The following is a 20073-nucleotide window of genomic DNA, read 5'->3' as shown; positions in this document are numbered from 1 at the left end:
TTACCAATTACAGTTATTACCCTAGAATTTCAATGTAGGGAAACATGTGAATTAGCGCTTTGCTTAAGTAATTAAATGTTCAGTACAGTCATGAGTGGGCTGTTAACTTACCAGCACACCCTGTTCTGTGTCTGCATACTATCCTGTGTCTTGATTGTACAGTGGTGACTGAACACATTTTATAAACCCTGAGCAAGAGCAAAGGGTATAGTTATGCCTTCTCAGTAGATTTACCTGCTCTCACAGGTACATTCAACATTTATGTATGATCCTGTGAATTCATCTTACCATTTGTTCTTGCTAATGATGAAGGGACATCTAGGGAGGCAGGGAGTTTTGAGAAAACGTTCTTGCTACCTGGCATTCAACTCCCCAGCCGCTTCAGTGCGGTGTTGCTCAACATTGTACACATAAGACACGCAGCAAAGAATGTTTCCAGCTTACTCACAATTTGATCCTAGAGTAGAGGTTTTCAGTGAGCTGTGTGGAACTTCTACGCTGGTTAGCTAGGCTCTTAAAAGAAATAAATAAAAGGAAAAGGAAAAAAAAAAAAGCTATTGAGGACTAATACCCAAACATGCATTGAGTGAGACCCTAATTCTGTGGAGTCCAAAGTAAGATGTCAGGAGAACTCCGTTCCATGCAAACTGGCACTGCTTGCGGGGCTACAAAGGATCATCTGTACCAGTTTTATTTTGTGGCATGTGGAGAAAGCCTAAGGGGTGACTTGCCAGACAGCTGTGGGAATATTTTTCCTTCTCTTTCTTTCTCCCTCCTCCCTTTCTTTAAAGGGAAGAAAAATTGATTTCACCTATTAATTGAGGAAAATGGACTTAATTGTCACTGTCTCTTCCTCGTGTTTTGCCCTTCAGGTTTTGTTTTAAGTACTAACAGACCTGGTGAGTTGCCCCTTAGCAAGGCGCAGAGGGTTTGGCTAGATTAACGTTGCTTCCATTATTACTATTTTTTTAATCAGAGTGCTTTTGGTTCGCCATTACAATTGAACTGAGCATCAATCAATTCTGTGCCTGAAATCATTTGGGGTTTTTTTAGTGTGGGTTTTTTTTTAATTTTATTATTTTTATTTGAACGTGCAATACGAAACTAAATCTAACCCTAAATTAACACCACCCTTCCTGGCAAGTTTAAAGAGCAGTATGGAGTTTGGAAATGCCTTTCAAGTCTCAAAATTGTATGCATGCCCCAAAACAAACAAACAAAACTCACCCGTAATCTCAAGGAGGAAGAAAGAGATTGTCAAACTTCTTAAACTAGAGGCTGTTTACATTTGTAGTGAAATGTGTTCTATGGAACGATGGTGTTTTATTTGCAGTCATTTCCATCTAAAGAGAGTTGTTGAACAGGGCATCTTGGGCTTGTCACTTTCATACAGCAATGGTAGTGAATTGTATTCAGGAGCAATGGAGTATGATAAATATCATTTTACAGTGTATGGGCCCGATTCATTACAAGAAAAATGTTTTTGCAAATGTGCACAATCCCCTCATATGCTTTTATGATTAAAAATGCAGAATGCAGCATGACTGGCACTCATTGGCTTCCTTTTGTTGTCAGTCTGAGTAAAGTCAAAGAGAACGAATGGACAACAGAAACACGCCCTTCCCCTCCTCCCCCCGTTCCCCACTATTCCACTGCACATTATTGGGGCGGTTCTATTTGTGCTGCCCTGGCTATACCTTCTCTGTGAATAAATCAGAGCTCCACTTTCCACTGATGCCAATTCCTTTGAAAATTCAGGCCATGATCCTGAAAACACTTAAGCATGTGCTTAACTTTACTCCCATGAGTAGTTTCATTGATTTCAAGGGGGCTTTTTACAGCAGTAAAGCTAAGCACATACATAAATGTTTGCGGGATCAGAGCTTAAGTGCACTCCCAAAACTTTCATGTTCACTTCAATGCATTTTTTATATAGCTACCTTTTTGGACATGAATCTTGGAACATTTCTAGTGCCAGATTTTTGCGAAGAACTCCGCACCAACAGCTCCCATTCAGACACCTAAACAAAGTGGCAAGATTTACAGAAGTGTTTTGTGCTCAGCAGCTCCCAGCATTCCCAGTAAAAGACTGGCCACTTTATTTAGGGAGTTGAACTCTTTCAAAAATATGGAACATAAGCAAACTAAGATCTGTTCAGCACCCAAAATGCATGCACACTTCCAGGCAAGACTTTGTCTAATGCATTTCTAAAACCCCATCACCGTGTTGTCTGGGCATTGATGACCTCTGTGTAAGCTAAGATGGTGTTCTTACATGTACTGTGTAAAATTTGCATGTTTGCTTAATAATCATCAAAGGAATATGCCTAGATTATTTCAGCCTGGGGTGCAGTTAACTTGCATGTCAGCTGTGTTAATGTCATGAACCTATTTTGGTCAGTAATCATTTTTGTGATTCTGCACATTGTGGGCTTCTGTTTCCTTTTCTCCCTTTTTCTTTCTTTTTTTAAATTTTTTTGTCATATTTCTGCTTGTGGGAATACAACCACCAATTACTATTATTAGATGGAATAAGGTCTGATACCAATTGCAACAGTAACTCCTGTGATCAGTAGAAAGGGACATTTCCCTGTGTTTGTGTTCAGTGTCATTCATAAATTCACACTTGCTAAACTCTTCTCCCAGACTGGGAGGTTTATGCTTTGATGCGTCCCTTTATAAATCACGCACCCAACCAACAGCCCCATGTAGAAGCAATGGGTGAAATTTTTCTAAACTGACTTAGATTTAGCCACACGGTTTCCCATTCACTTCCGTGGGACCTGTGTGGCTAAATCCTCTAGTTGGCTTTGATAACCTCATCCCTCCTTGTATTTTTTTTTAATGAATTGGGACCTGGGCCATGTAAAATTAGCAAGCTTGAAAGTCTGAATGCTGCAAACTCCTCCTAGACAATTTCACTATCAGTGTCACGTTTCTTTTAATTTCACCTGGCATATTTTGAGCGCAATCATTTTTGTCTTGTAAGTGCTGTTTAAAAAAAAGGGAAAACAGAGGGATAGAAAACATTTTTATCTTACACTTGGGAGGGGGGATTAATTTGGAAGAAAAAAAACCCCAAAAACGGAAAACAAAATAAAATTTGGCAGAAAGTTGTTGGGTTTTTTCCCCCCCACCAGATAGTTTTAGTGTGTTCCCCAGCTTCTTAGTGTTAACTATTCCTCCCTGATGAGTGGAGAATAAAATAATAATACAACAGACCTGATTCTTCACTGCTTGACACTTGGTGCAGTCATTCAAAGTGGGGGCAAAAACATAAGCAAATCAGAAGGGCAACATTTTACACCCACTCTGCCCAGTATAAACCATGACAAGAGGTATAAAGCAGAGAAGGCTCAGGACTCTCTTGTGGTTTGAAGCTAAGGACATATACCTCTTTCCCCCCTCCCCCAACCCTTAACACCTTGCCAGTCTCCAACTGCAAATGCTGCCTTTGATCCCTGAGCCCCCAACAACCCCTTACTGTACTTTATACTTGCCAGCTATAACAAATCTAGTAACGTGAGCTACTGACCTTGATGGTGAGTGTGAGCAGTTATGTTTTTGTTGTTTTCTCTCTTGCTTGGTTGGGGCTGCTGTGAGAGAGGGTGTCTCTGAGGCATTCTTTCCGGCCTCTCTTACACTCGGACGTGCACACCTCCTCTCAAACACTCTTCTGAGCGCGCTCAGCGGGAAGGTTTGTCCACACCTATTAATCCTCTCTCAGTGTCCAGCTTCTTGTTAGTAGCAGCTGGTTGCATGTTTTTTGCTTGTTCAGATGAAACGGTTCAAGAAACAACTCATATCAACTCTTGAGAAATGTCTCTTTTTTTTTGTACACTTTCTTTTTATGTTTTTATTAATTTCCCTTACTTAAAAAAAAACAAAACACCTGTCGTACCGTAAAACATTTCACATCTCCCCTTGCCTGTTCTTAGAGTGTATGTATCTGTGGGACTGAACTAAATGCATGCACTGTAGTAGTCGTCCTGGTAGCAGTAGATGTAGTTGTAGAACATGCATTGTTGAGTTGATATAGATATCATCAACTTGAAATAGTGTGTCCGTCAAAAGCATAGCATTGGTTTGATTGGAAGAGTAGGGCTGTCAAGAAACCAGTGTACTCCTAAAGGCTTGGATCCATAGTACTGTATTTGTTAAACCCCATTATCTGAATTTATAAACTGAACATGGCTGTAGCTAACCTACATCCTTTCCCACCACAAGAACTCACACATACTCTTATGTTGATAGTAAATTTACCTTATTTTTCAAATTAAAAATCCTGGGAATTAGATCTTTGAATATAAATATGTTCTGTTGTTTTAGTTTGTATTAGAAAATTAAGGTTTTGTTTTAAATCATTTGTAATCATGATTTCGTCATTAATCCCTCAACTGTCTGCATTAGCCCATAGAATCATTCTTTGCAGGTCTTAAATTGTTTGTGCAAAATGCAAACCACCCCATAAGATAGCTAAATAATATAATGTATGTAAAACAGCTTTCTGCCAGACTCTCCTGAGACACAAGGGAATTGTTTTTAGGTCATAAACCTCAAATCTTGTTATGCAACAGACTCTGTGCTAGTCATGGTTTGTATTCATTGCCATGTCGCTGGGCTTAAGGGAACATTTTTAAATTAAGATTTAACATTTCATAAATACCAGCATTAGGAGAAAAAGACAAGTTCATCATCTTTGCCATTGAGCCAACAAATGTCTTTGCTTTTTGCACCCAGTTTTATGCACTTAACTTTTTTAATTGTTTTCAAAATGAATCAGCAGTGAATAGATTTAACAGCTAGTAATTCAAGTCCTGAATTACACTTTTTTTTCATTTTAGTTTGTTGTTTGTCAGAAAATGTCCTGCTGGGAGTAGAAAAGTTCCCCTACAGTGCTCATACTCCCCCCATCTCCCTCCAATAGAATTAGGAGCTCTTCCTGTGGCCTAAATGTTAGTTTTGAGCACATTCATAGCCTACAGAGTGTGTTCAATGTAGTCTTCAGGACACTTATCTCAGCAAATGTTATTGAAAGAAACAAAGTATCTGGAATGTGCTTTCCAGATGCAATTAAGAATCTGTATTTGCTCCTTACCTCTGATAGAGCAAAATAAATTAGCCAAAGAACTTTTTGGATGTAGTTGACACAATCACAATCCTATAGACATCTGTACTGTCTGCTGGATGCATGGTGCACAAGATTTCCCTTTTTGCTAGTGAAGAGTTGCAACACTTATACATCAAAGGGAGAGACGGGAATAATTTACCCCATAGATTTCAATCTGTTGCAGAGATGTGGGGACCCACTGTTTAATGTGCAAGACATGGTGAAATGAGGAATGTATCTAAAAGTTAGCTGAGCGGCAAATTGCAGAGGGTGTAGAAATCCATGTCTTACACTTAAATAAGGTGCACTAAAAATATTTAGTCTTGTCATTAAGCACTGATTGTGTTAGCAAATTATAGTAATAAAATAGTGGGACAACAGTTGGTCTGTGTGTGTGGAATGAGGGAAATCTAGATCAACACGCTGAAATGTCATAAGGACCAACAGCTGAACAATCTAATGATGAACCAACTTGGAATTTAAACTGCCGATTTAGGATATTTTCCTTTGGAGTGACAGCTCAAATGGACTGCACTCCTTTTTTTATTTTACTATATAAAAATACATAAAATTTAATCCAAGCCATGTAATCTGAAAAACCAGAATTTAACAAGCAGACCATCTGGGAAAAGGAAGCAGGCTGAAATTTCTCACTCCACTGGAACATCCAGTAATTACTTGACAGAGGCTGGCAACTGGAACACTCTGCAGAGTTGATGCATCTAAAAATTAGCAGCTGGTCAAGATTTTTATCCTTTGCTCATCTTTATAATATTAAGGCTGCGTCTGAAAATGTTGCTCTGAGAAGAAGGCATGAAATGGAAGAACCCCAACCATTTTGTACCTACATAATGTGTGTCCTTGCTGTAGGACTCCTCCATTCCCAGTAGGTTAAATGAGCTCTTCTATCTTGTGGATTAATCAGTTGAATGCAAACAAAAGGAAAATGTCTCCTGTTATAGGAATAGAAGTAAAAGAAACCAAACTCTGTGCTGAATAAGCACGTCTGAAGCGGAAATACTCCATTTTCTTCTAGGCATGTGCAACACGGCTGTAGAGATGAGATCATGCATTTCCTTGAGAGGTGTTTTTTCGGCCTTGTTAGTGACACCTCTCTTCTCCTCGTTATTTTATGTGCTCTGCAATTACTTCCCTGAAGGACGCGGGGTTGTTTTGTTTCGTTTTTTAAAAAGGGAATTAAAGCAGAATCATTTCTATTATAGGTCTAAAGTCATACGTTGATCCAAGATAATTTCAAAGCCATTATAGAAAACATATTCCTGGAAGTGCCTTCCAGGGCTCAAACCCCACAAAATACCTGTTTATATTATTTTATTGTTGGAAACGTTTTATTTATCCTTGAGGGACTGAACCTCTTACGGAGCCATATAAAAATTTCAGCACATTTAAAATAATCTGCTGCTGTGCCAGGCACTGACCTTGGTTATAGTCATTTTACAGGGCTCCTGCTTGAAGTCTATTGTGGTTAAAATACATCAGCTTTAATCAATAACTTTGTTATAGAAAACCCTGTGCACTTGATAAATCATCTCCAGGGCAATTAGTGACCAGCTCTGAAGTACAGACTTAAGTACAGCATGAGTTAATCTTTAATGAATATAGTAGCGAACTTTTAATGGTTTTTTCAGTCAGCGGAATTATTCTCAATGGGAAAACAGTTGTCCACAGAGATCATTCCGGCTACCAGGATGCCTCTCTTGACACATACCAAGTGGTGGCTCCAGTGGTATTGTGATCCAAACAGGCTAATCATGCATTCAGGAAAATGTTTCCATTTCAGAGCACTGAAAGTTTTACGCTTGACAAGTAGATTTGACTCTATTCTAGCAAAGTGCTGGAACAGCCAGTTAATGTCATTCAGATTTTTTTTAGGGACAAAGCTCCTGGTTGTTGGAATGCAGCTTTATTTTACATGATGTAACAAGCTCTTACATGAGTTATCAGTAAGGTTTGAAACCAATCAGGCCCCAGTTCAGGAAAGTGTTTAAGTATGTGCCTAAATTTAAGCATGTGAATAGTCCAGTTGATTTCAATGGAACTAGTTACATGTTTAAAGTTAAGCACCTGCTTAAGAATCTTGCTGAATCGCAACCCAACAGGGCAGTACAAATTGAGCGTGTTACCTTCTATGCAGAGTAGCTGCTAAAGGTGCAAACCACACACATTTTACAAGCTTTTACACTAGTATTTTCAAATAATTTGACCCCAAAACGCAGGAGAAAGTTAAATACAGTGAGTACAGAGACAATCTTTTTCTTCCCCCCCCCCCCTTTCTATTTGAGATACAGGCAAGTAAAAAAGGATACAGAGGTCTTTTCACTACAGCAAACTTTTGTATCCATCTGACTTGGCATTAACTTGAAGGGATAATAAAAGCCAGGGAAAGTAGAATTGAACGTTGGATATACGGACCTTCACTATTGGGTGGAAAAAAAGTCAGACAGCAAGTTCATTTGAGTGTTGTTTGGTAATTGCAGCAAAGGATCAGAACCAAGGGCTGTATTCCTCTGAATCAATGTGTGACTATCTGCAAGTCACTTCAGGGTTCTGTGCCTCAGTTTTCCTCTCTGTACAATGGGGGGAACATTACCTATCGGGGGGGGGAGATACAATTAGCATAGCCACAGCACTTTGTGGGAAAGTACATGAGCGCAAAGGATTATTGTTATACCCTGACTGTACTCAGATGGTTTCCATTTTTCTTTCAAAATCTCTTTAGGTCTCCATTGACTCTTCCCTAAGGGCTGTGTCTCAAGTGTCATGGCAAACAATGATTGCCTTAAAGGTGGCCTAATGATGGCTCCTATGTGGTCACTGCTAATGTTTTGCCCTTATGCTACAGAGATTCCCAGTGCCTTCAATGGGTGCTGGATAAGGTCTGTAGGTAGGAGATTCATTTCCTCTAATGTCAATGGCAGCATTCACATGGAACAGTTCAGAAACCTCTGAGCATTATAAGGCTAGAAAAACTCCTCCTGGTGTCCTAGAATAACATCAGTGTGCTCTTTCTTGTTAGGCATCATTATTCAGAGTATATAACACCCCCCCTCTATCATCCCCCCACCTATGTCCTCTCGCTGTCTTTTTTGCTCATAGAAAACTGCAGCTACAACCTGTGGTACCAAGGACAAAATACTGTGTGGGCAACTTGCCTGGAAAACATGCAGCATCTAAGGGCAAAATCTGATTCCTACTCAATTTAGTGCAGAGCTGTTTGATCGCATGGTGCTGGTGTCTCCTTACTTCCAGTTGCAGAATAGCATTAAAGGGGGAAGCCTAAAATACTTTCCTAATACCGTGTTACTTTTCCAACTAAACAAATGCAGACATGAATAGAATGGGAGGCTTTCCAAGAGCTGATTTCTCTGTTAAAATGCAGACCGCGCTATGAAGGAGTTTCAGAACCTCTGGCTTAATTGGATGGACTGGTCTCTCTTAGCTTCACTCTTGGAATGACTTTTTCTTTTGCTTATCTGTCAGTGAAGTTGCCTCACCCATAATTGCTTAATATCATATACATGTTTGGCTAGTTAATTCTAATCAGTTTAATACCTGTGTCTTGTGTAAACTCCTGCTAGAAGATGATCTTCCATAGAACGAGGATGGGTTTTTTTCCTTTCCCTTTTCTGTACAGTCCTGCATGTTTCCATACAGTGATCCATAGGTAGGTGTGTGTATGAAGGAGATGCTTTAGGAGCAGAATGTGAATTACTACTGTGAATTAAAATATTCAGTAAAATGAAGTCCCAGTTTTGTTTTAATTTGGCTCTTCCACTGCCTGTTATTGTACAAAAGGCTTCAATTTAAAATTAACAGAAATGATAGCCGGTTAATGTGTTACAGTGGGAGGCCGAAGTTTCTGTTGCCATGGCGATGGAGTTCAGCTCATTTGTTTTGTAGATGAGTAATTACTACGCAATTAGAGTAGGCTAAAAATAAAGGGGCCCTTTGTTCCCAGTTACTCATTAATATTAATAAAAGGTCTGTCCAGACTGTGATAAACAATTAATGCAAATGTGGTTGCCCATGGTATAAGTAGCAACAGATTTCTTATCCTCCAATAAGAAGTGATCATGCCAGAGAGGTTTGCTCTTCCCTCACTTTAAATAGCAAAATTATTAGTAAATAATTTCATGTGAGAGCAAGATCATAGGTAAAAAACTTTCCCTGTTTGCCTCTTGGTAGGACGTCAGTAAAGGGTAAGACATGGACAGGCATGTGCAAGTCTGTTAGGACTTTCTCCTCAAAATCTGAGGTGGGTCAGATCCTGCAATGTGCTGAGCACACTCAATATCCACTGAAATCGATGGGAACTCAGGGTTCTCAGCACTTCACAGGATTCAACCTCAGGTCCTGGTTCTGCAAACGTTTGCTTGTATCACTTGACATCCACAGGTAGTGGGGCGAACCACAGCCACTTTCCGAAGCATTTTTCAGGATTGGAGTCTAAGTCCGCCACTTTAGAAGAGCATAGAGGCTGGAGGAGCACTGAGAGTTGATTTGGGAGGGCCAAGAAAGGAATCTGGTATGAGATTTGCAAGTGTCTCAAGGGAAGTTACTTTCAAAGGGAGTTGGGTTCCTAACTCCCTTAGGCACATTAGAAAACGCCAGCTCTGAAGCCAAAGGGTTGAAATTAGAAAAGAGCCATTTACCTTATCTCATGATAAACACTTCATTGCAGTACTATGTTAGAAGGAGAGGAAAACTTCATCATGTATCACAGTCATGTCAATATTAGGTGTCGTGTCCCCAAACCCCCCTTGGGCTAGGTGCTGTACAAACACCGAAATGATCTCTGCCCCCAAAGAGTTTACAACCTAAATAAACTAAAATCTGAGTCAATTTCTTTTGAAATGTAAAGGCATTACAGTTATCCAAAGCAGGGGGAGGGGCAGTGGTGGGAAAGGGAGGAGAGTGGGGAAGGTGCAGTAGAAGTGAAAGAAAACAGTCCTGAGCATTTAGCGTAAAGTATCTAAAGTGTTACAATACGTTAGATTTTAAATTAACTTTAAATTCCAGTACCATTAGATTGATACCTGTTTGTAAAATGACTGAAAAGTCAGAATTTATTCACATACAGTATTTACATAAATTATTATTGTTTGGCTGCCTTGGCTTAACTGATAAGACATGCAAGTGTGTGCTGTGGACCTATTTTGGTGCAGTCTGTGGACAGTAATGAAATGATTTGGTGATGATGATGCAAGCTACGTGCCAGATTGAACTCCCCACGTGCACATGTGCTCAGAACCTTTGGCAAGGGAAGCCTTGTGTTGGAGATGTGGCTTTCTAGTCTGGTTTGGAGGCTTTGAGTCAGCTGTCAAACTGACGGTGCACGGGCCCCATCCCTTTTGTTACTTGTGCTGCTCCTTGGAAGCGCCAGAGGAAAGACAAAAAGCGTTCTGGGCTGCTGTTTCCTGGAGTCCCTCTCTGCTCAGATGTGGCATCACTTCAGAAGAGGGGAAAGGACGGTGTGGCAACTTTGGGTGGGGGAGAGCGTGTTTCCACAAATTAAACGTGCATCATACAGTCTGATCAACCAACCTGCCACATGCTAAATAGTGGTGGTTGTAGCTAGAATAGGCTCTTTTGAGCAGCTTCCAGCACTGGCCGCCATGATGCTAGCAGTAGTTTACAGGACACTGGCATTTTTATCACTTGGTAACCCTCCTCAGCTCAGAGCAGATATAGATGAGACTGGGCCAGCAGCCACCTGAGCCCTGTCACTCCTACCAGTGGGAGATTCTCCCTCCCCCCCCCCCCCCCCAAAAGAAGTGTAAACAAGGCCTAAGTACTCTCAATCCTTGTGTTTATTTTGTTGGCACTCACCCAAGCTGCAGCTCTGTCCTCCATCCTGTCCCTTTGAAGTGTCACAGCTGCGCAGCCAGCATTCTGGGCTGTCTCCCTTCTCCTTATCATGCAAAATGTCTGCCTAGCCAGGTTTGCATCCTCAGCCCCTTGTAAGCCTGCAGAACCACTCACCAGTGCGTGCATCCAAGCCACAGACATCACTGGCCTCATCACTCGACGGTAGCCTAACCAAGTGACGTCATCCAGCCTGGAGATTAGATGAGGTCTCAGACTAGGGTGCAAGATGTTCCAACAGGGAAAATGGCATAAAAATGGCATCTGCATCCCTCCCAAACTGTTTAACTAAGGGAGGAGAATGTAGCACAGCCTTTGTAAGGTTGACATTTGTTTGTTGTTAAGGATCTAATTAGAAACATGAGAGGGAGCTGAATGGCTGCTTGCTTGGCTAATTAGCGACATGCACGAAGACCACTTTGAACTTCAAGGACACAAAGCTATTAGCGCTTACATCAAAAATGGATTAAACTTCTGTGCTTTTATAATGATTAAAGATGAGCCGCTTGAGTGGAAATCCTTTTGTAAAGGCTGCGACAAGAGCTGGCTCCGTGATTGCAGTTTCTACAAGTGAAGCTTTGCATGGCCTCTGTGTAGTACTCTGGCCCCATGTGAGAGTGACACCATTAACTTGCAATATGGAAAATGTGATTAGGCAATAAATATTGATCGCTTGCAAAAAATTACGGTTAAGCTGAGAAACGTATTTATTTCTCGTGGCACGTAATTACGGGACTCAGAAGAGACAGGCTTGAATAGATTGTATTTTGTGTCTTCTTGCAAATCAGTGCACGTCAAGTATTTTTAATACTCCAACATCATTCTAACAGGCCCATATCCAAGCTAGGGCTTGAAACAGGCTAACAACGGTGTTCATCAGTAGTTGCTGCGAGTACAGTTACAGAGAGACTTTTATACCACCTATTCTTGTTGCAACCGTGGATTTACCCCCCTCTTACAGCCATTTTACTGTGACGTCACTGACTGGTTCTGTGCCCTGACTCTCTACTAACACCGCATAGTCTCGACTATGCAGTGCATCTGCACTTCAGTTGGCTTGGCTTGTGCCCAGTTTAGGGAACGGGCAAAGTTCCATCTCTTCTACACCAAAAGAAATGTGTTGGAAAAGAGTCGGGGGCCGTCATGTTGTAACTGGGTCCCTGTCTGTAGTTGTAATTGTCATGTAGATAGGTTCCGGTTAGTTTATATGTGGTTTTTGAACATGGTTTGGATCATTATTAGGTGTGGATTGGAGCAGTGTTAATGCTTATAACTGTGCCTGTAGTGTGGATAGGGTTTAGGAGCATACCATTCCTTTGACGCTTTGTTCAGACCTCGCTCAAGCTGCTATGTCTAGTAACCCCTACACCACATGCTACCATTTTGCTGTTATCCCTGCAAGATGCTGATGTGAAAGCTACTGCCAAAGGGACTGCAGGGAGAGGACAACCCCTAACCTGTGATTGCAGATAGAAAATAACATAAAAATGGTACCTTGTTACTGCAGATATCAGCTCCTTTAATGTCTTCTGGATGCATAGCTGCTTATTTTACTGTCAAACGCAAGATTTTAGTGTAAGGCCAGTACAGCTGCAGAGGAGAGACAGCTAGGTCCCACTCTATCTCAAACCCGACCAGCACAGCTCTGATGGTAGAACCCATGTTAGTAGTGACATATGAGGCAGACAGAACAAAGTTTGATTTTCGAAGGACAGGACTGAACTTTCTGACAGAAAAATATCACTGGCTTTCAGTTATGAACTAGGGGACCTGTCTGGTGTGGGGGATCCTGCAGAAGTGTGTTTGCTTTTTAAGCATACTGAGAAGAGGCTGAATAGATTTGCTGCAACTTGTAAATCTCCACCCTAGAGTTGTTGAACGGAATCTATTATATTTGTCAGACTGTTTGCTCTTCCGTCTTATGCATCTTCTGACTGGTTATCTGTGAGATTCTGGGTATAATGTTGTGACCCTCCAGCATACCTGTATGTAGAATCATAGATTGTCAGGGTTGGAAGGGACCTCAGGAGGTCATCTCATCCAACCCCCTGCTCAAAGCAGGACCAATCCTCAATTTTTGCCCCAGATCCCTAAATAGCCCCCTCAAGGACTGAACTCACAACCTTGGGTTTAGCAGGCCAATGCTCAAACCACTGAGCTATCCCTCAGTAGCAATCTTGTTATCCTCAGGAGATTCTCTGGTTTGATCGTTGATCTTAATTTGAAATTTCATAGAGTTTAAGCCCAGAAGTGACTATTAGATGATCTAGTCTAACCTCTTATGTATCACAGACTATTAATTTTTACCCAGGTACCCATATATTTAAGCCCAGAGACTTTAGTTTGATCAAAACATTTCAGTCCTCAGGAAACATGCCCCAGGAAGGGACCAAAGTGTCTGGCAGCAGTTGGTCGTTGACAGAAAGCGATATTCCGTGTGTGAAATACACACCGAAAGATTTAGAGCTTCTGGGGCCTAATCATAAAAGAGCATACTGTACCTAGCAGCAGAGCTATATAAGGCTGTTGATATGTAGCAAATGGATTTGGAAGAGGCTGGACTTGGTAGCAATGAGATGTATGCTACTGCAGCAAGTAAGAGAAGCAGTATATTCTAATGGATCTGAATACAGGACTAAGAGCCAGGAGTGTCTGCAAACTGTTTCAGGTTCTGCCACAGACTTGCCCATGTGGCCTTGGCTAGTCACTTAGAGGTATGTAGCACCTCTGAAAACCAGGCTCTCTCTCCCATGAGCATAAATGGGAGTTCAGTGCACAGCACCTCTGTAAATCAGGTCATTAGCCTCTCTTTACTCACCTGTAAAATGGGGATAATAATACACCAAAGTCGTGGGGACTAATTAGTTAATGTTTGTACAGGGCTCTGAAGATGCAGAATGATAATAGTATAATCCAATATTGTAGCTGCATTTTTAAACGGTCTGGATAATGTTATGATCAGCAGTAACCTCTGCAGTCATGCATGCTGAGTGATAATCAAATCTCATGCTTCAGAACATTATTTGATTTCCAGAGGGGTCAGGAAGGAGATCTCTGCCCCACCCCTAGCTTAACCAGTATTAATCAGCTTAATCAGCCAGGTGTATGACATTTTCCTTTCACCTTCCTCTGAAGCATTTGCATATTGGCCACTGACAGAGACAGCATACCAGCTGCGAATGACTGATCTACTCTGCTTCAGCAAATTCTGTTTCCATATATTGCGATACCTGATGTGTTAGGGGAAGGCAAAAAGATCTCTGAATGCAAATGGCTGCTTGTGGTCATCTCATGTCCTGACGCGTGAGATCTGCTTACCTTTTACTTTAGCATCTGTAACTACAAACAATGTGTAACATTAACCAGCTCCTTTTAAAATCCAGCTACAGCACTTGACTCTCAAACCCTCCTAGCTCTTTACACCTTGAAAGCACTGTGTAAATAGTAATGAATGGAAGCTACCCTTTGTGAAAGAGGAGTCGTCTCTCTCCTCCCATCTCTATAACACACACCTGCACATCCACCAATGTGATATATGCCATCATGTGCCAGCAATGCCCCTCTGCCATGTACATTGGTCAAACTGGACAGTCTCTACGTAAAAGAATAAATGGACACAAATCAGATGTCAAGAATTATAACATTCATAAACCAGTCGGAGAACACTTCAATCTCTCTGGTCACGCAATCACAGACATGAAGGTCGCTATCTTAAAACAAAAAAACTTCAAATCCAGACTCCAGCGAGAAACTGCTGAATTGGAATTCATTTGCAAATTGGATACTATTAATTTAGGCTTAAATAGAGACTGGGAGTGGCTAAGTCATTATGCAAGGTAGCCTGTTTCCTCTTGTTTTTTCCTACCCCCCCCCCCAGATGTTCTGGTTTAACTTGGATTTAAACTTGGAGAGTGGTCAGTTTAGATGAGCTATTACCAGCAGGAGAGTGAGTTTGTGTGTGTATGGGGGTGGGGGGGATGTGAGAAAACCTGGATTTATGCAGGAAATAGCCCGACTTGATTATGTAAAGAGTTGTCACTTTGGATGGGCTAGCACCAGCAGGAGAGTGAATTTGTGTGGGGGGGGTGGAGGGTGAGAAAACCTGGATTTGTGCTGGAAATGGCCCACCTGATGATCACTTTAGATAAGCTATTACCAGCAGGACAGTGGGGCGGGAGGAGGTATTGTTTCATATTCTCTGTGTATATATAAAGTCTGCTGCAGTTTCCACGGTATGCATCCGATGAAGTGAGCTGTAGCTCACGAAAGCTTATGCTCAAATAAATTGGTTAGTCTCTAAGGTGCCGGTAGTACTCCTTTTCTTTTTGCGAATACAGACTAACACGGCTGTTACTCTGAAAACTATAACGCTTGGAGCTATTGGGGATATTAACCTACGTATGTATATGTGAGTGTGTAGGCGCGCACACATGCTGTCTGAAGTGACTAATGGTTTTGGGTGCCTAGCTTGAGAGACCTTAAAGGAGCATGATTTTCAGAGGGCAAGTGCTCAGCACTTTCATGGTCTGTCTATTTGGGCAATTAAAAAAGGAGGCACCCAAAATCATTAGTCACATTTCAAAACGTAGGCTGTGTATGTATATCCCTCTATCCGAGCTGTCTGTACAAGCACCTAAGAAAACCAGAGCAGGAGCTCAGTGAAAACCTCCGGTGAAAATGCTCATGGAAACCCCCAATTCAAATGCCCCCAAAACTTTGGGAAAGTTTCCCTCCAGTTTTGTAGGTTGGGCCCTGGCCTCAAAACATAAACACATTCAATATGTTATGCTAAAAAACTGATAGTCAACCAACATCATCTTCAAATGGTTGCCACTTGTCTCCAGGAATGTGATGTTTGAGCGTTGTTCCGTGAGTTTTCCCCTCCATTTTGTTTGTGCCCCTCTCCGCATGTCTCAGAGCTCCTTATTGAATGCCCTCTCCCTGATGTGTATTACCCTGCGCTGCTCCGCTATCCACTTTTATCTGTATCGGTAGCGTTAAATGTTATATCATTTATTCCTTTGAGGGGAAGATGTTTTTGCAGCATGTTATATGAATTTTTCACTTGTCTTAATGACAGTTGTATTGAAAACTTCCTGCTGCTTTCAAGCACGTGCAGTTATGATCATAAACACTGATGATGGAAACGTCTGCCAAATCATGCGTGGCTGTTTATGATAGGAGAGGGGAAAGAGTCCTCCCGAAATTAGCGCACTATATCAACAAGTTGTCAGGGAGCATGGACATGCAGAAAGCAACCTCCAGGGTTAATAGGATAAAGCAAGAGTGGAGAGGAGCTAGGAAGAAGGAAAGTTGATTGGTAATGACAGGCGTTGGGTGAGAGTGAACCACTGGAAAAATGCTTGGCATGAAATCAGAAGGAAATTTCAGCCGCGGAGGAACTATTTTATAGAGGTGCAGGGAGGAAGTGGAGGAAGGAAGTAATTTCGCTCTGTTTAATTCTTATCCCAGCTGCCCACACCTTTTCATTCTCAGCATGAAAGCCATTTGCTGCTTTTCCACATACTCTTGCTTTGCTTTACTCTGCTCCTGGAGCCAGCCTTTAATTAGCCAACACAGCAGACCAAGGGCATGTCTCTACTACAATCAGGAGGCACTTCTGCAGCGTTTGTAGATGTACCCAAGCAAGTTTTCATCTAGCTTGATCTAATATGATCTAGTACGTACCCAGGGTTCTGGGCAGGCAGGGCTAGCCCCTGCAGCTCCATGGCACTCAAGCTGGCTTTGATCCAGCTATCACATCTCCAGACTGCAGTGTAGGCATACCCTGATACCGAGGGGCCTCTTTTGCTCGGCAGCTGACAAGACAGTAGATGTTAAATTTAATGTAATTTCTTTCTTTTCCTGTTGTTCCCCCCTGCTACATTCTCTTCTCCTCAGTTACTGTAACCACAAGCTCAGGCCTGCTTTTGTTTTTAGTTTGAAACCAATTGTAATTGTGGAAGAGCAGCAGGTTTGCAGGTGTTCGGAACATTTTCTTCTCGTGGCAGCTGGTGCCTTGTAATGCAAAGAGGAAACAATCATTTCCTCTTGTTAATTTTTTTTATTACTATTATTTTTAAAAAGTCTCAAATCTGCTGTGCTTGAAGGAAGAAACTTGTAGCCTGATTTGTAAAATTTATACAGGAGATGTTTACACAGGAATATTTCGTTATTTTGTTATTTCTTTAAATTTAAGTCACTCTCTGCTCCTAGTGTGGTACTCTAGATAACAGTTATAAGCTTTCTGAAGAGCACATCTATTAAAATGAGACTGGCGCTGATTGTTTATGGGACAGATTCTGCTCTCAGCTATGTCAGTGTCAACTCCACTGACATGAACAGTTACGCTGGATTTACATTGGTGTAACCGAGAGCATAGTCTTGCTCTGATTGTGCGTCATGAGATGAAAAAGAAGTGTGTAGATATTAGTGCATTGTTCGGGATAGATGGATGCATGCTTCGGGGAGTATGTGTTCATACACACATACAAATGCGCACACACAGTATACAGATTCATATACACATATATTTCTAATGGGAGGGAGTGGAAGCTTACATGGATAAATTATAGCTAAGGTAGCTCCAGTTGGCTCACTTCTGCGTTCAGCTATTCCTCTCGATATGAAATGTATTTCTTACTGTAATAACTGGGACACTATATTTCATTCTAATGTATTGTGGAAGAGGAAGTCCAGTAATTCATCTGGTGGCTTCTCTAAAACTAGAAGTTTTCTTGCCACTGCATACATTGACTAGAATAAGTAGCCTTGATTTCCTCTAATCAAATTTTGCACAATTCTTCAAATTTCAGCTTTTACTTTTCAATTTCTCATATTTGTAACTGTAAAAAAAAAAAAAGCAAAAGCACAGTATTTAACATTGAAAAGACTAATATAAGAAAGAATCCAGTATCCACAATGATAGAGTCACTGTATCTCCAGGGATCCCCGATTATGGTTTCTATTCTTCGCCCGGTGACCAACGGGCCCCGTTATCGTACGCGGACTATGGTTCCATGGGGCCTCGAGTGGCTCAGATGCTTCGTAGTGAGCACGCTGCTTCAGCGAGTAACTCCCCCCTCCACCACCTTCCCAGCCCGGATCAGTTTAAGAGCCCAGGTTTGTATAGCATTTCATTCATTTGGGGGAAACAAAAGATTCTATACATCACCTATTTAGTGGTGCACAAAAGCAGGCCTGCATGTCAGTTCATGGTTGGCTATGGAACTTCACTTGAGCCCTTTACTTGATTCCAGTTTTTGATTGACTTTGCTTTAATGCTTAAGGTCAGGGTCAGGAATACCTGCTCTTTGAGGACCTGATCCAAAACCCATTGGAGTCCATGAGGTGTATATATATAGTCTTTTCAGTGACTTCAGTGGGCTTTAGATCAGGCCCTTAGTTAATTTATCCTTGAGAGTTGAAATGTAAGGGTTTAACTCAGTTTGGGTGCCTTTTATTGCTTCTCATAAATTTTTAACTCCAGTTTTTAATTAAGCGAGTTTCTCAACTGCGTGCGGAAAATGTATTTTTACCTAACGTTAAATGTAAATAATATGTCCAGAGAAATAGCTATATCTATATCATGTTTGTTTTATACCTGTGTAAATATCTCACCTTGTTTGTTTCCTTTGAAATACTATGCACTTTAATGGTGCTTAAGAGTGTATTTTGTCATCAGGTGTAATTTATTTCCACAGTACCCAAAAGCCTTAACTGGATTGATCTTAATTCCTGTATCATGCACATTTTCCATGTAGGACAATAATCTTATGGCTAAATCTTTTAGTTCTTCTTCATGTGATGGTCCCTACCTGGGTACGAATACACACCATGCATCTGACTCTGGAATTTTTTAACAAGCAGTGTCCACTGGTCCATACGTGTGCCATAGCACTCCTCATGCTCTGAACTGAGGATGAATCAAGGGTGGTGTGGACCAATGCCTCTCTGGTGCGACTTTCTAAGTGGCTTTCTGGCTGTATTATCCTTTGTTACCAGCTAGCTCACATTCATCCCCTTTAGGGGGTGAGGGCACATTCCACCACAGGGAAAGCTGCTTCAGCTGCATCTCTGAGAGACTTCCCCTACTAGAGACGTGTAGGGCAGCTACTTGGAGCTCTCTGCATACCTTCATGAGACATTACGCTCTGGTCCAGGCATCCACCGCAGATCCAGCTTTGGGGACAGCAGTACTACAGTCAGTTTTCACTTCTATGTCCTCGCACCCACCTCCTGTTTGATTACTGCTTGCTAATATCCCATGTGTGGGATACACAGAGAGACCATCTCTTGAAGAAGACATGGAGGTTACTTACCTGTAATTGAAGGTTCTTTGAGATGGGTGATCCCTATATGTATTCCACTACTTGCCCTCTGTCCCCTTTGCTGTGGATTGTTTGGACTGCAGTAAGAATGGGAAACGAGAGAGGTCTTGGTCTGCCTCACGGCACGTGAGTGGGCTAATGGACTATGCTTTTAAAAAGAATTCCCCACTCAGGCGCGTGGTGTACATGTGTACCCACATGTGAAATTCAGATAGGGACCACACATCACAAAGAACCTCCACTTACAGGTAAGTAACCCCAATATTTCCCCCTCCCACTTCTTTGTATGAATTGAATTTGGATGAGCTGAGTTGAGTCGGGTGGCATTTATTTGCCCAACTTGGTCATGCTTTAACTAATGCCCTTTCCGTTCCCTCCCAGAGAGGCATTCTGAATCCCCCTTAGAGTAATGCACCATATGCTAAGGCAAATGTCATAATGAGTCATGACTTAGAAATTTCTCAACACTTTATCGAAAAAGAGTTTATCTTTCAGTGGTGACCTTTCTTGTCCAACACTGGATTAATTTGCGAGCAGGCTCTGTGTTAACATGGCAGTTCATAGGACAAAGCACCAGATAAGCTAGCCTCGGCTTTCTCCCTGTCATTGCTCCCAGCAGAATATTTTGTAGCATTATGAGTTTCCACCTTCTTAGTATGTCTTGAACTGCTAGGATTATTATGTGAGCTCCCACTATTGGCTCCTTCATGTAAATCAGGTGTTGGGAGAACCACACTTTGAAAAGTA

At 41.5% G+C, this 20073-nt stretch overlaps 1 protein-coding gene and 1 long non-coding RNA gene across 22 annotated transcripts in view; one reads left to right on the top strand and one right to left on the bottom strand.

Moving 5' to 3' along the window:
- The window catches only part of MSI2 (musashi RNA binding protein 2), a 383853-nt gene that overhangs the window by 344241 nt on the left and 19539 nt on the right, over window positions 1-20073 (top strand). For 14 of the 21 annotated variants that reach the window (XM_048823532.2, XM_048823540.2, XM_048823533.2 and 11 more), the window contains one exon: window positions 17942-18118. The exons of the other annotated variants lie outside the window; for them this stretch is intronic. In XM_048823532.2, coding sequence (XP_048679489.1) covers window positions 17942-18118 — 177 coding nt within the window. The remainder of the gene's footprint in view (window positions 1-17941; window positions 18119-20073) is intronic. 21 annotated transcript variants of the gene reach the window in all.
- Window positions 6714-9222, bottom strand: LOC125623741 (uncharacterized). Its single transcript, XR_007353106.2, has 3 exons — window positions 8684-9222; window positions 7438-7548; window positions 6714-6876 (listed from the first exon to the last, which is right to left on the bottom strand). It is a non-coding gene; the product is annotated as an uncharacterized LOC125623741 (long non-coding RNA).

Source organism: Caretta caretta, chromosome 17 (genome assembly GCF_965140235.1).
Source record: "Caretta caretta isolate rCarCar2 chromosome 17, rCarCar1.hap1, whole genome shotgun sequence".
NCBI classification, from domain to species: domain Eukaryota; kingdom Metazoa; phylum Chordata; order Testudines; family Cheloniidae; genus Caretta; species Caretta caretta.
This window is presented reverse-complemented; position numbering and strand designations above follow the sequence as displayed.